This window comes from Hordeum vulgare, chromosome 6H (assembly GCF_904849725.1).
Source record: "Hordeum vulgare subsp. vulgare chromosome 6H, MorexV3_pseudomolecules_assembly, whole genome shotgun sequence".
Lineage (NCBI taxonomy): Eukaryota > Viridiplantae > Streptophyta > Magnoliopsida > Poales > Poaceae > Hordeum > Hordeum vulgare.
In genome coordinates, this window is record NC_058523.1 from 60,160,205 (window position 1) to 60,177,732 (window position 17,528).

Below are 17,528 nucleotides of genomic sequence, written 5' to 3' on the forward strand. Positions count from 1 at the left end.
TCTCTGGCCAATAACCATCAACGGGGTCTGGATACCCATGGTGGTTCCCACTAGCTCCATGATGATCTCATCGGATGAACCACGATGTCAAGGATTCAATCAATCCCGTATACGATTCCCTTTGTCTGTCGGTATAGAACTTGCCCGAGATTCGATCGTCGGTATACCTATACCTTGTTCAATATCGTTACCGGTAAGTCTCTTTACTCGTTCCGTAGCACGTCATCGTGTGACTAACTCCTTAGTCACATTGAGCTCATGATGATGTTCTACCGAGTGGGCCCAGAGATACCTCTCCGTCACACGGAGTGATAAATCCCGATCTCGATTCGAGCCAACCCAACAGACACTTTCGGAGGTACCCGTAGTGCACCTTTATAGTCACCCAGTTACGTTGTGACGTTTGATACACCCAAAGCACTCCTACGGTATACGGGAGTTGCACAATCTCACGGTCGAAGGAAAAGATACTTGACATTAGAAAAGCATTAACATACGAACAATACGATCTAGTGCTAGGCTTAGGATTGGGTCTTGTCCACCACATCATTCTCCCAATGATGTGATCCCGTTATCAATGACATCCAATGTCCATGATCAGGAAACCATGATCATCTATTGACTAACGAGCTAGCCAACTAGAGGCTTGCTAGGGACACATTGTGATCTATTCATTCACACATGTATCACTGTTTCCTGTTAATACAATTATAGCATGAACGATAGACGATTATCATGAACAAGGAAATATGATAATAACCATTTTATTATTGCCTCTAGGGCATATTTCCAACAGTCTCCCACTTGCACTAGAGTCAATAATATAGTTACATTGTGATGTATCGAACACCCATAGCATTATGGTGCTGATCATGTTTTGCTCGTGGAAGAGGTTTAGTCAACGGGTCTACAATATTCAGATCCGTGTGTACTTTACAAATATCTATCACTCCACTCTGGACATGGTCCTGGATGGAGTTGTAGCGGCGCTTGATGTGCTTCGTCTTCCGGTGAAACCTGGGCTCCTTGGCTATGGCAATGGCTCCAGTGTTATCACAGAAGAGTGTCATAGGAACCGACGCGCTTGGAACCACTCCAAGGTCGGTGATGAGCTCCTTCATCCAAATTCCTTCATGAGCCGCTTCTGAAGCAGCTATGTACTCCGCTTCACATGGAGATGCTGCCAGGACTTCTTGCTTGCTGCTGCACCAGCTCACTGCCCCACCATTCAACACATATACGTATCCGGTTTGTGACTTAGAGTCATCCAGATCTGTGTCGAAGCTAGCGTCGACGTAACCCTTTAAGACGAGCTCTTCGTCACCTCCATAAACGAGAAACATTTCCTTAGTCCTTTTCAGGTACTTAAGGATATTCTTGACCGCTGTCTAGTGTTCCGCACCGGGATTACTTTGGTACCTCCCTACCAAGCTTATCGCAAGGTTTATATCAGGTCTGGTACACAGCATGGCATACATTAGAGAGCCCACGGCTGAAGTGTAGGGGACAGAACTCATCTTCTCTCTATCTGCTGCCGTGGTCGGCGACTGAGTCTTACTCAATCTCATACCTTGCAAAACTGGCAAGAACCCTTTCTTCGAGTTTTCCATATTGAACTTCTTCAATATCTTGTCAAGGTATGTACTTTGCGAAAGACCTATGAGGCGTCTCGATCTATTTCTATAGATCTTGATGCCTAATATGTATGCAGCTTCTCCAAGGTCCTTCATTGAAAAAATCTTGTTCAAATAGGACTTTATGGTCTCCAACATCTCTATATCATTCCCCATCAATAATATGTCATCCACATATAGTACGAGGAAAGCTACAGAGCTCCCACTCACTTTCTTGTACAGACAGGCTTCTCCATAAACCTGTATGAACCCAAACGCTTTAATCACCTCATTAAAGCGAATGTTCCAACTCTGAGATGCTTGCACCAGCCCATAGATGGAGCGCTGGAGCTTGCACACTTTGTTAGCACCCTTAGGGTCGACAAAACCTTCTGGTTGCATCATATACAACTCTTCGTTAAGGTTCCCGTTAAGGAACGCTGTTTTGACGTCCATTTGCCAAATTTCATAATCATTAAAGGCGGCAATTGCTAACATGATTCAGACTGATTTCAGCTTCGCTACGGGAGAGAAAGTCTCTTCGTAGTCAACTCCTTGAATTTGTCGAAAACCCTTTGCGACAAGTCGAGCTTTGTAAACGGTTACATTACCGTTTGCATCAGTCTTCTTCTTGAAGATCCATTTATTTTCTATGGCTCGCCGGTCATCGGGCAAGTCCACCAAAGTCCATACTTTGTTCTCATACATGGATCCTATCTCGGATTTCATGGCCTCAAGCCATTTGTTGGAATCCGGGCCCGCCATCGCTTCTTCATAGTTCGAAGGTTCACCGTTGTCTAACAACATGATTTCCATCACTGGGTTGCCGTACCACTCTGGTGTGGAGCGTACCCTTGTGGACCTTCGCGGTTCAGTAGTAACTTGATCCGAAGCTTCATGATCATCATCATTAACTTCCTCTTCAGTCGGTGTAGGCACCACAGGAACAACTTCTTGCGCTGCGCTACTTTCCTGTTCGAGAGGGGGTGTAATTACCTCATCAAGTTCTACCATCCTCCCACTTACTACTTTCGAGAGAAACTCTTTCTCTAGAAAGGATCCGTTCTTGGCAACAAAGGTTTTACCTTCGGATCTAAGATAGAAGGTATACCCAATAGTTTCCTTAGGGTATCCTATGAATACGCATTTCTCCGCTTTGGGTTCGAGCTTTCTGGTTGAAGTTTCTTCACATAAGCATCGCAGCCCCAAACTTTAAGAAACGACAACTTAGGTTTCTTGCCAAACCATAGTTCATACACTGTCGTTTCAACGGATTTAGACGGTGCCCTATCTAAAGTGAATGCTGCAGTTTCTAATGCGTATCCCCAAAATGATAGCGGTAAGTCGGTGAGAGACATCATAGATTGTACCATATCTAATAAAGTACGATTACGACGTTCAGACACTCCGTTGCACTGCGGTGTGCCAGGCGGCTCAGTTGTGAAACGATTCCACACTTCCTTAGGTGTGTGCCAAATTCGTGACTCAAATATTCTCCTCCATGATCAGATTGTAGACATTTAATTTTTCTGTCACGTTGATTCTCAACCTCACTCTGAAATTCGTTGAACTTTTCAAACGTCTCAGATTTGTGCTTCATCAAGTAGATATACCCATACCTACTCAAATCATCGGTGAGAGTGAGAACATAACGATAACCACCGCGAGCTTCAACGTTCATTGGACCACACACATCAGTATGTATTACTTCCAATACGTCGGTTGCTCTCTCCATTATTCCTGAGAATGGAGTCTTAGTCATCTTTCCCATGAGGCACGGTTCGCATGTGTCAAATGATTCAAAGTAAAGAGACTCTAGCAGTCCATCAGTATGGAGCTTCTTCATGCGCTTAACGCCGATATGACCAAGGCGGCAGTGCCACAAGTATGTGGGACTATCATTATCAACTTTGCATCTTTTGGTACTCACACTATGAATATGTGTAACATCACGATCGAGATTCATCAAGAATAAACCATTCACCAGCGGAGCATGACCATAAACCATATCACTCATATAAATAGAACAACCATTATTCTCTGACTTAAATGAGTAGCCGTCTCGCATTAAGAAAGACCCTGATACAATGTTCATGCTTAAAGCTGGTACTAAATAACAATTATTAAGGTTTAAAACTAATCCCGACGGTAGATGTAGAGGTAGCGTGCCGACGGCGATCACATCGACCTTTGAACCATTCCCGACGCGCATCGTCACCTCGTCCTTGGCCAGTCTCCGCTTATTCCACAGTTCCTGCTTTGAGTTGCAAATGTGAGCAACAGCACCGGTATCAAATACCCAGGAGCTACTACGAGCGCTGGTAAGGTACACATCAATAACATGTATATCACATATACCTTTAACGTTGCCGGCCTTCTTGTCTGCTAAGTATTTGGGGCAGTTCCGCTTCCAGTGACCTTTTCCCTTGCAGTAGAAGCACTCAGTCTCAGGCTTGGGTCCGTTCTTTTTCTTCTTCCCGGCATCTGGCTTACCGGGCGCGGCAACAGCTTTGCCGTCTTTCTTGAAGTTCTTCTTACCCCTGCCTTTCTTGAAACTAGTGGTCTTGTTGACCATCAACACTTCATGCTCCTTCTTGATTTCTACTTCTGCAGACTTGAGCATCGAGTACAACTCGGGAATGGTTTTCTCCATCCCTTGCATGTTGTAGTTAAGCACAAAGCCTTTGTAGCTTGGTGGGAGAGACTGGAGGATTCTGTCAATGATGGCATCATCCGGAAGTTCGACTCCAAGTGAAGTCAGACGACCGTGTAACCCAGACATTTTTAGTATGTGCTCACTGACAGAACTGTTCTCCTCCATCTTACAGCTGAAGAACTTGTCGGAGACTTCATATCTCTCGACACGGGCATGAGCTTGAAAAACTAGCTTCAGCTCTTGGAACATCTCATATGCCCCGTGTTGCTCAAAATGTCTTTGGAGCCCCGTTTCTAAACTGTATAACATGCCACACCTGACCAGAGAGTAGTCATCACTCCGCGCTTGCCAGACGTTTAGAATGTCCTAGGCTGCTGCAGGAGTGTGAGGGTCACCTAGTGGCGCATTAAGGACATAAGCCTTTTTAGCTGCTTCAAGGATGAGCTTCAGGTTGCGAACCCAGTCCGCATAGTTGCTACCATCATCTTTCAGCTTGTTTTTCTCTAGGAATGCGTTGAAGTTGAGGTTGACGTTGGACATCTACAATATTTGTGAAGACAACTTTTAGACTAAGTTCATGACAATTAAGTTCATTTAATCAAATTAAGTATGAACTCCCACTTAAATCGACATCCCTCTAGTCATCTAAGTGATACATGATCCATGTTGACTAACCCGTGTCCGATCATCACGTGAGACGGACTAGTCACCATGGTGAGCAACTTCATGCTGATCGTATTCAACCATACGACTCATGTTCGACCTTTCGGTCTCTTGTATTCGAGGTCATGTCTGTACATGCTAAGCTCGTCGAGTCAACCTAGGTGTTTCGCGTGTGTAAATCTGGCTTACACCCGTTGTATGCGAACGTTAGAATCTATCACACCCGATCATCACGTGGTGCTTCGAGACAACGAACCTTCGCAACGGTGCACACTTAGGGGAATACGTTCTCAAAATTTTAAGAGGGATCATCTTATTATGCTACCGTCGTTTTAAGAAATAAGATGTAAAACATGATAAACATCACAATGCAATCATATAGTGACATGATATGGCCATTATCATCTTTGCTCTTTCGATCTCCATCTTCAGGCATCGCATGATCATCGTCGTCACCAGCGTGACACCATGATCTCCATCATCATGATCTCCATCATCGTGTCTCCGTGAAGTCGTCACGCCAACTACTACTATCACTACTACTATGGCTAACCGTTAGCAATGAAGTAAAATAGTAAGCACATGGCGTTGCATCTCATACAATAAATTAAGATAACTCCTATGGCTCCTGCCGGTTGTCATACTCATCGATATGCAAGTCGTGAAACCTATTACAATAACATGATCATCTCATACATCATACATGCAACATCACAACTTTGGCCATATCACATCACATGTCAAACCCTGCAAAAACAAGTTAGACGTCCTCTAATTGTTGTTGCAAGTTTTACGTGGCCGATTTGGGTTTCTAGCAAGAACGCCTTCTTACCTACGTGACAGCCACAATGATGATATGCCAAAGCTATTTACCCTTCATAAGGACCCTTTTCATCAAATCCAATCCGACTAGAGTAGGAGAGACAGACACCCGCTAGCCACCTTTATGCACGATGTGCATGTCTGTCGGTGGAACCTGTCTCACGTAAGCGTACGTGTAATGTCGGTCCGGGCCGCTTCATCCCACAATACCGCCGGAAAAGAATAAGACTAGTAACGGCAAGCAAATTGACAAACCATCGCCCACAACTTTTGTGTTCTACTCGTGCATAGAATCTACGCATAGAAAACCTGGCTCGGATGGCACTGTTGGGTAACGTAGCATAAATTCAAAAAATTTCCTACGCTTATTCAGATCTTCCTATGGAGATACCAGCAACGAGAGAGGGGTAAGAGCATCTTTGTACCTTTGAAGATCGCTAAGCGGAAGCGTTGCTAGAACGCGGTTGATGGAGTCGTACTCGCAGCGATTCCGATCTAGTGCCGAACGACGGCACCTCTGCGTTCAACACACGTGCAGCCCGGTGACGTCTCCCGCACATTGATCCAGCAAGGAGGAGGGAGAGGTTGGGGAAGAAGTCCAGCAACACGACGGCGTGGTGTTGGTGGAGAGACGAGGTCTCCCGGCAGGGCTTCGCCAAGCGCCGGCAGAGAGGAGGAGGGAGAGGAGCAGGGCTGCGCCGAGAGAGAGATTCAACCGTGTCTCAAACAGCCCCGAACCTCATCTATATATAGGGGGAGAGGGAGGGGGCGCAGCCCTTAGGGTTCCCACCCCTAAGGGGTGCGGCAGCCCTTAGATGGGAGAGGGGTGGAGGCCAGGGCAAGGGGGAGGGGTGGCGCACACCTCTGGTGGGCCTAAGGCCCACCTTAGTTAGGGTTCCCCCTTTCCCCTTTTTCTGGTGCACACGGGCTGGGTGGGGGGCGCACCAGCCCACTTAGGGGCTGGTTCCCTTCCCCACTTAGCCCATCTAGCCTCCCGGGGTCGTCACCCCCCTTCGGTGGTCCCCCGGGACCACCTCCGGTGGTCCCGGTGGTCCCGGTACGTTACCGGTGATGCCCGAAACACTTCCGGTGTCCGAAACCATCCGTTCTATATATCAATCTTTACCTCCGGACCATTCCGGAGCTCCTCGTGACATCCGGGATGTCATCCGGGACTCCGAACAACTTTCGGTAATCTCGTATAACAATTCCCTATAACTCTAGCGTCATCGAACCTTAAGTGTGTAGACCCTACGGGTTCGGGAGACAGGCAGACATGACCGAGACACCTCTCTGGCCAATAACCATCAGCGGGGTCTGGATACCCATGGTGGCTCCCACTAGCTCCACGATGATCTCATCGGATGAACCACGATGTCAAGGATTCAATCAATCCCGTATACGATTCCCTTTGTCTGTCGGTATAGAACTTGCCCGAGATTCGATCGTCGGTATACCTATACCTTATTCAATCTCGTTACTGGTAAGTCTCTTTACTCGTTCCGTAGCACGTTATCGTGTGACTAACTCCTTAGTCACATTTAGCTCATGATGATGTTCTACCGAGTGGGCCCAGAGATACCTCTCCGTCACACGGAGTGACAAATCCCGATCTCGATTCGAGCCAACCCAACAGACACTTTCGGAGGTACCCGTAGTGCACCTTTATAGTCACCCAGTTACGTTGTGACGTTTGATACACCCAAAGCACTCCTACAGTATACGGGAGTTGCACAATCTCACGGTCGAAGGAAAAGATACTTGACATTAGAAAAGCATTAGCATACGAACAATACGATCTAGTGCTAGGCTTAGGATTGGGTCTTGTCCACCACATCATTCTCCCAATGATGTGATCCCGTTATCAATGACATCCAATGTCCATGATCAGGAAACCATGATCATCTATTGACTAACGAGCTAGCCAACTAGAGGCTTGCTAGGGACACATTGTGATCTATTCATTCACACATGTATCACTGTTTCCTGTTAATACAATTATAGCATGAACGATAAATGATTATCATGAACAAGGAAATATGATAATAACCATTTTATTATTGCCTCTAGGGCATATTTCCAACACAAACTTCTAGGCAATGGGTCGGTGATTTGTTTGGATGATATTCATCATGCAACAGCTATAACACGGAGAGATATGTGTCTTGATCCCGTTCATCAATGTGATGTAGGCATGCATTCTGTGTGTCGTCATACGTGCTTAGGGAAAAGAACTTGCATGACATCTATTGTCCATCCCTCCCGTGGCAGCGGGGTCCAAAAGGAAACTATGGGATATTAAGGTTCTCCTTTTAATAAAGAACCGGACGAACACATTAGCACTTGGTGAACACATGAACTCCTCAAACTATGGTCATCACCGGGAGTGGTTCCGGTTATTGTCACTCCGGGGTTGCCGGATCATAACACATCATAGGTAACTACAACTTGCAAGCTCGGATGTAAAACACACATATATTGGTGACAACATAATAATTTCAGATCTGAAATCATGGCACTCGGGCCCTAGTGACAAGCATTAAGCATGGCAAAGTAGTAGCAACATCAATCTCAGGACATAGTGGATACTAGTGATCAATCCCCGTCAAAACTAACTCGATTACATGATAGATCTCATCCTACTCATCACCGCCCAGCGAGCCTACGAATAGATTACTCACGAACGACGAAGAGCTTCATGGAATTGGAGAGGGAAGAAGGTTGATGATGACGATGGCGACGAATTCCCCTCTCCGGAGCCCAAGACGGACTCCAGATCTGCCCTCTAGATGAAGAACAGGTTGTGGTGGCGCCTCTGTATCGCAAACGCGACGAAATCTTCTCTTTTTATTTTTTCTGGAACGAAAGTGAACTTATAGACCTGAGGTTGGGGGCGGTAGAGCTGTGTGGGCCCCACAAGCTTGCCCACCGCCACCAGGGGTGTGGCGGAGGCAGGGCTTGTGGCCTACTGGCCCACCCCCTCAGGTGGAACTTAGCGCATATATTTTTCATATTTTCCAAAAATGCTCCCCGTAAACTTTTAGGACGTTTGGATAACTTTGATTTCTGCACAAAAATAACACCAAGGCAATTTTGCTGAAAACAGCGTCAGTCGAGGTTAGTTCCATTCAATTATTGCAAATTAGAGTCCAAAACAAGGGCAAAAGAGTTTGGAAAAGTAGATACGATGGAGACGTATCAGTCACATTGACTCGGTGTATCAAAGTGCTATGGAGATGCCCATCAATAGCTAGCAATGTGAAAGAGTAGGGACTACCGTGCAATGGATGCACTTAGAGCTATAAGTATGTGAAAGCTCAAAAGGAGAACTAGTGGGTATGCATCCAACTTGCTTGCTCACAAAGACCTAGGGCAATTTTGAGGAAGTCCATCATTGGAATATACAAGCCAAGTTATATAATGAAGATTCCCACTAGCATATGGTGGTGAAAAAACAAGAAACTCTCAATCATGAAGAACATGGTGCTATTATGAAGCACGAGTGTGGAAAAGATAGTAGCATTGTCCCTTCTCTCTTTTTCTCTTTTTTTGTTTGGGCACTTTGGCCTCTTTCCATATATATATATTTTTTTTTGTGGGCAACTTTGGCCTCTTTCCCTTTTTTTTATTTCCTCGCATGGGACAATGCCTAATAATGATGATGATCACACTTTTATCTACTCACAACTCAATGCTTAGAATGATGATGACTCTTATAGGAAATGCCTCCGGCAGTGTATCGGGATATGCAACGATCTAGCTTGGCGTATGACGTTGAAACATCTCGCTAGCTATCTTACGATCATGCAATGGCAATATGAAAGGGACGGCACATGTCATGAGACGGAACGGTGGGAGTTGCATGGCAATATATCTCGGAATGGCTATGAAAATGACATAATAGGTAGGTATGGTGGCTGTTTTCAGGAAGGCATATGGTGGTTTTGTGTACCGGCGATAATTGCGCGGCACTAGAGAGGCTAGCGATGGTGGAAGGTGAAAGTGCATCTATACCATGGACTCACATTAGTCATGAAGAACTCACATACTTATTGTGAAAGTTTTTATTAGTAATCGAAACAAAGTGCTAAACGCATACTCCTAGGGGAAGGGTTGGTAGGTGTTAACCATCGCGCGATCCCGACCGCAACACAAAGGATGACAATCAATAGATCAATTATGCTCCGACTTCCTAACATAGCGTTTCACCATACGTGCATGTTACGGGAATCACTAACTTCAACACAAGTATTTCTAGATTCACAACACCCTACTAACATAACTCTTAATATTACTAAATCCATGTCTCAAATCTAATTGAGAGGAATCGTACTTCTCTTTCTAAGCAATGCACATGAAGATGGAAGTTTTATTGTATCCTCTTTGGGTGCCTATCACCTTTGGGACTACTTTCATAGCACAAGCGAACTACCAAGTTAATCAGAGAGCACTCTCAAAAAGATATAAGTGAAGAACGAGAGTTCTTATTTCTCCAAAATATGACACCGCAGTGCTCTAAAAGATCTAAGTGAAGCACATGTGAGCTAAATTGCCTAACTCAAAAGATATAAGCGAAGCTCAATGAGTATTCTAGCAAATTCATGATGAGTGCATGTCTCTCTCAAAAGGTGTGCAGCGAGGATGATTGTGACACAACAAAAATAAAAGACTCCTACGATACAAGACGCTCCAAGCAAGACAGATATCATGTGGTGAATAAAAATATAGCTCCAAGTAATGTTACCGATGGATTGAAGACGAAAGAGGGGAAGCCTTCTCGGGGCATCCCCAAGCTTAGGCTTTTTGGCGTCCTTGAATTTGGCTTGGGATGCCTTGGGCATCCCCAAGCTTGAGCTCTTTCCACTCTTTATCTCATCGTCCATGAGAACATCACCCAAAACTTGAAAACTTCACAACACAAAACTTAAAGAGAAACTCCTGATATCATTAGCACAAGAAAACAAACTACCACCTCTTGAGGTACTGTAGCAAACTTTATTTTTATTTATATGGGTGTTAGATTACTGTATTCTCACTTTTCCATGGCTAGTACCCCCCGATACGATCCATAGTTTCATCAAAATAAGCAATCAACACAACAAAAACAGAATCTGTCAAAAATAGTCCAGTATGTAGCAATCTGTAAACTTCGTATACTTCTGGTATCTCAAAAATTCTGAACAATTATGAAAGTTTGGGAAATTGGCATATCAACCGACACCAAAAAGAACCAACTCAAAATCTCTTTGTGGATATAAATGAAAAATAATTTGGTGAGAAAAAAGTTTCTGTCTTTTTCCAGCAGGATCAAACAACCATCACCAAACTAGTCATAAAGGTTTTACTTGGCTCAAAAACAAAAAATAACACAAAAAACACAATCATAACAGAATTATGATGATGTGGACGCAACAAAACAGAAAGCAAAAAACAAAGATAAATTCATTGGGTTGCCTCCCAACAAGCGCTATTGTTTAACGCCCTTAGCTAGGCATAAGGTGATAGAATCACGTATCGTCGTCTTTGGTGCTCAAACCATAAGTTGCCCTCATAATCGATTCATAAGGCAATCTTATTTTCTTTCTAGGAAAATGTTCCATGCCCTTCTTTAAAGGAAATTGAAATCTAACACTACTAGGAAAAGGCTTGCTAATGGCGCACCTATTTTGGCTACTAATGGCGCACTATAGGTGCGCCACTAGCATCGCGCCATTAGATTTTTTTACTAATGGCGCACCACAAGTGCGCCATTAGTATCTGGTATACTAATGGCGCACTAGGCAATGCGCCATTAGTATTGCTCACGGTGCACCATTAGTATCTGGTATACTAATGGCGCACCAAGTAGTGCGCCATTAGTATAGATCCCGGTGCGCCATTAGTATAGATCCTGGTGCGCCATTAGTATAGATCCTGGTGCGCCATTAGTATAGCTTATGGTGCGCCATTAGTATGCCTCCCAGGGCCATATTTACCCATACTAATGGCGCACTAGTGTGCTGAGTGATGCGCCACTAGTGTGCTGAGTGATGAGCCACTAGTATGAATATTAGGTATTTTTTTTTCTTTTTTCTAATATTTGCACAGGTTACAAAACGTATTATTGCACAGAATATGGAGAGCACAACATATAAACAACAGATTTATCGAATACAATAGAAGATTACTCTCCGAATACAATTCATCATATTAGTCTCCGAATTTAAAATACCGAACAAAGTTAGAACATAACAAGTCTCGAGACCGCGAGTAACGAGTTTGTCTTCACATTACAAGTCGATATCAATCATATAAACTACCATCACATAGAAGAGAGCTGCGGTCATCACGATGAGCATAATCGCGATGAAACTGGTCTTCATCCGGTTCCTCCAACGCTCCCTCCTCTCTCCCGCTAGATAGCGCGCGTATCTAACTTCCACCTCCGCCCTAGTGGTGTACCCTTTGTAATTGTTACCGCTGAAATGGTGAACCAGTCATCTGTGTGTGCGCTGCCATCATCAGTGCTGCCATCATCAATGAAGCGCCTCGAGAGACAAAAATCGGCAATTTTTGGGATCATTTTATCATCCAACAATATATTTGTAGGCTTAAGATTTAAGTGGACAATACGCCGCTCAACATGGAGATAATGTAAGCCTTCATAGATTTCTTTGATGATCCGATAGCGCTCTGTCCATTCAAGTACACAAGATACTCCTATAATGGGGCGAGAAGAAAGAGGGGTCCAATATCAGAGATACTTTCGTAGGTAGCGCACAACACAAAACATGATTAGTTATATCCCTTCTATAATTCTACAATGTTTTGTTTAGCCACATCGTGCTATAATTGTGGAATGCTTGAACCATATAGTATTTAATCAATGATAAATAACATGAAGAAGAAGTTGAGAGTGGGGGCAGAGAGTGGGGGCTAAAACACATGATACGTGCCAGATGACCTTACCAGTGATATACTTATCAAGACTCCCTCTAGGTAGATACTCGAAGCAAAGCAACATTTGTCGTACATCTGCCATTACAGACCCACCCTCATGTCCTACAGTTACGCTAGGGAACTGCTGTGTAAAACTTCTCAGATTTGGGGAATCCGTTTTCCCTATATTCGATTGAAAATAAATACAAACAATCAAAAGGAAAGAAAATGCAATACAAGCTTTAGTAAAACAATAGGAAAAACTCTTTGGGCAAAGCCAATGATTCAAGTATAGCAATTTACTAGTTGGATACATGCTTTCACAGTAACAAGCTATCAAGTATTAGTTTCCATGTCATTTATGCCCTCCGTTGACAAATATAAGATGTTTTGGATATTTCAATATGGACTACATACAGACTGACAAATATAGCTGTCGAGTAAGATGAGAAAGTGCAGTTTGCCGGTAGAGAATATGATAACCATCCTGCTCGCCAGCAAAGGAAAGCATCGAGGTGGAATGGCTCCATCATGGAAGCTTGTCCCTGACAGCATAAGTGTAGCAGAGGGCCGGCAGTGCCACCTTGCTACTCTGCGCATAGTATAGGAAGGAAAGTAGGTCTCCATTGTCGATGCCCGAGCAAGAGCTGCAGACTTGCTCGGCTTGGTCAATTCATCAAACACCTCGCAGGTGCTGGAGCATGGCGACCTGGAACTCTTGTCCTGAGAGAAAAAAATCATCCCGAGCAATATAAAGATAGAAGGACCTTGCACACTGGGTTAGCGTGCTGAGTTGCTTTGCCCTCAACATGAACTGCAATATAAAGTTTACATAGTGTTAGCAAGTAGAAAGATTCTTTTTTTCATAATCTGGATTAAGAAAATACAAGGTCATGACAACATTTGTTTCAATGGATTATTATCATCAAAGCTACAAGAACCGCAGAAACAGTACAACCCACAAGGAATAATAAGCTACAGAGAACAGGACATGAATATTATCAAGTGAATGCCGAAATCTTGCCATTTCTTATGTGTGATACAATCGTGACCGTTAACCAATAAGCCAAAGTCTAAAGCATATTTACAAGTTCCACGACAGCTTTTTTAATACTGGTGATATAAAAGAATCATACTGCACACAGGAGCGGGCCCAGGATTTAAAGAATGTGCATTCAAAATTTCAAAGTCAATTTTTCCATGGCATAAAGCCTTACTTTTGCCATGTATAACCAAATATATCACCATAATTCATGTGGAAAATTCGAATGCTCATGCCTAAAGAATTTATGATTCGCTGCAAAGAAACTACAAATTTGTATATACTAAAAAGAAAGCCAAATAGATAAATTAACTTACTATTATATCCATACTCTTGGTGTTCGATGAGGCTCGCACAGTCGGCCTACTGGGCAACGGAAAACGAAGATGATGCATCGACACGTGTAACCAGCAGTGTGTGTAACAATACATAGATTTAACGCAACTAAGATAAGATTCGACACAAGAAAAAAGCAAAATATTGACATCGGAGTATAAAGATGTATTAAGATATACGAACGCATCGAATTATCTACATGAACGCATCGAGCGAGCCTTCAACGCGGCAATGCCCACTGCTGTCGACTACAGAGATGGATTAAAGTTGGACTGAGCCAACAGATGGCTCTGGTCACGCCGCCTGCCTGTGCTGCCGTGCGCGCGTGCGGTCAGGCGATGGCGATCCGCCCAGTCACCATTCCCTACCGCTTCAAGTGCGGATGGAAATGGAATTATGGATGGGAGGCGTCGGTTTCTTCTGCGATATTTCTTTTTACCAAAGCGCTATGCTATCGATGGATTTCTGGCTCGTGCGTGCAGGCCGTGCGTGCTGCCGCGATTTGGGCCATCTCGGGGTGTGGGCTAGTCTTCATTTTTGGGTTGAAATTGTTAGCTGGCCTGGTTTACTGTATTTTTTCGTTTTTCCCCGATACATACACATGGTATATGTTATATATACATGGTTTCTTGGCAAAAATTATGGGTATTCAACTGAATACCCTTGAATTGAACTGGGCCCGCCCCTGACTGCACAATGAATGCTGGCATGCAGTACATTGCATATTGACTGAGTAATGTAGCTATTAAGTTCAGGAATTACATCTAGACTTGCTTGTTATGATTATTTTAGCAAGATTTGTTTTCCCTGCAGTTCGCCCAAATTGAATATACAAAACACCATATTGTGGTGCTCCATTTTAGCTATTGAGAACTCACTAATATCAACAAAATGCACTAAGGTTATTTTAGCAATGTAATTGCCACCCAGTTGCATTTCCGAAGACCCTTCTCATTCAAACGATAAGCATGACAACATATAGTTGGATAGAGAACAAGGTGGTGTTTAACTAGAAAAGGTTTCAAGCCAGATATGGTGCATAAATGGGCTACAAGCTTAATGTGATTTCTTGACTCATTTCATGTGCTCATCTAGTCATATCTTCTGTCTTTTAAGAACATGAGAGTATGATAGTATGTATTGTGAAGGATATAATTTAATACTCCCTCCGTCCCAAAATAAGTGTCACAAAACAAGCATGCGTAAATGTAGGTTAGGGAGGGGGGAAGGAACTTACTGGTTAATAAATTAATCAACGAATTTCAAGAATGCGTATATATGTGGACTTCTACCCACCAAGTGGAGGGTGGACTCCTTCTGGATGTTGTAGTCAGCTAGAGTGCGCCCATCCATCCTCAAGCTGCTTGCCAGCGAAGATGAGACACTGCTGGTCCGGTGGGATGCCCTCCTTGTCTTGGATCCTGGCCTTGAAATTTTTCAATGGTGTCAGAGGACTCGACCTCGAGGGTGATGGTCTTGCTGGTGAGGGTCTTCACAAAGATCTGCATCTGTAAATAAATACAAACATACCATACAAGGGTAAGGCACGATAAAGGGAAATCTGCAGTTCATCAAACGATACACAAATCAGATTGCACAAGAGGGATGAAATTGTAACTCAGAATCCCCTAGAGAAAACTGATGACAGTGTTAAATTTTGGAACAACTCCTAGCAGGCTAGCATAATCGGGAGTATATATGATCTAGTTGTACCAAACAAGCTGGTTAAGCCATGGAGGATAATATCTTCAAACCCAGATGAATTTAAGAGTAGAATCGAAAGGCTACACTCACAAGCAGTTATAAGACCGACCACAAGAGGGTCTAATATATATCTTAGAGAATATAATATGATCGGTTTATAGAGAGAACTATACTTGAATTTAATTCAGAATTATCATACAAATAAACACAATCCTGAGAAAATAACCAAAACATACTTGAATCGTTTCAACACGAGCTTCCTAAAGCAAGACTTTGTAGATGCGTCGAGCAAACGAGTTGATTATGTTGCATGTATCCCTTACAGAACAGGCTTATTAGTTGCAATATGAGGGGTACAAAAGCAGAAATCCACGAGAATACTAGAAGATTTATCAACAACCGAGGAGAATCGGATAAGTAAAACTGATGGATGGACCGAACAACCAGAAATCGCATCGCGGTCGGCAGATCTGCTCGAAAATCCAGGCATAATCGAGAGAGATTCCCCTACAACCGAGCCTACTCAACCTAGACGAAACGAACGACCAGCAATCGACAATCAACAATAGTGCATCGACCCACGGATCTAGTTCTATCCATCCAAACTACTAACAGCAATCGAGAGGAACGAACAATAATCTACAGGGCCTGATAATAATCTATGAAGAGGAGGCAAAGGCGGAGGGATGGGTCGGAGGCTCGCGTGCATACCTTGAGGAGGGGGCAGAGAGACCCTTCGCTTTCGATCGATGGGAGGTGATTTTCTGGTGATATCGGACGGGAATGGGAAGGGGCAGGGGGAGGTGGGGGGAGCTTATGGAAGAGGATGAGGCCCCCGAAGGCGCCGGCGAGGGAGGAGTAGGCGACGCGGCGGATGGAGAGGTCGAGGCAGGCGTCCCACTTGGCGTCCAGGTCATACCGCGGCGGGATCCCGGAGCTAGCGGGCGGGGACGTCTTCGGCGCCGGCGACGGGACCGTGGCCGGGGCGGGGGCGGCAGGTGGCGCGGGCGCGGGCGCCGCGGCGGCGTTCTCGGACGACTCCGCCATGGGTGGGAGGAAAGGAAGGCACGAGGGTTTTTCGCGACACGGGCGAGGAGAAGAGCGGGTGGGGTGGGGTGAGACGCGAATGGGGGAGAGAAAGGCGGAGGATGGGTGGGGGGTGGAGAGAAGCGACGCGAATGCTTTCCGCTGCGGTCGGTCCCCAAAAGTACTAATGGCGCATCACCTACAAATGCGACATTAGTAACCCTGGTTACTAATGGCGCACCAGCTGGTGGTGCGCCATTAGTAGTTTTGCAAAAAAATGTAAATTATAGTAGTGGCGCACTGGGTGAGTGGTGCGCCATTAGTATTTTTGGAAAAAAAGAAAAAAATTGTTAGTAGTGGCGCACCGTGTGTGTGGTGCGCCATTAGTGTCCATCACACTAATGGCGCACCTGCACATGGTGCGCCACTGCTATATAGTAGTGCGCACCACTTGTCTGGTGCGCCATTAGTGTCTATATTATCTATAGCCATTTTCCTAGTAGTCTTCTATTGTATTCGATGGTGCACCACACACACGGATAGTCTTCTATTGTAAATATTAGTATTATCTATAGTAAATATTAGTATTTTTTCTATGCATTGTTTTCTTGTGCTGGTTGCACCTTGGTTTGAGAAGTGCCTAGTATTTTTTTTTATGTTTGCAAGTAGATGCCTAGTAATTTTTTTATGTTTGCAATTAGATGCCTATGAATATCTAGTGCCTCACAACAACATCTAGTGCCTAGTA

General features: G+C 44.3%; 1 protein-coding gene across 1 annotated transcript; it reads right to left on the minus strand.

Annotated features, from left to right (window-relative positions):
- Nucleotides 1–15,405: 15,405 nt before the first annotated feature.
- On the minus strand, nt 15,406–16,834 carry LOC123405084. Its single transcript, XM_045098926.1, has 2 exons — nt 16,466–16,834; nt 15,406–15,558 (listed from the first exon to the last, which is right to left on the minus strand). Exons 1-2 carry the CDS (start codon nt 16,799–16,801, stop codon nt 15,406–15,408), a joined length of 489 nt encoding a protein of 162 aa, XP_044954861.1. The 5' UTR covers nt 16,802–16,834.
- Nucleotides 16,835–17,528: the final 694 nt, after the last annotated feature.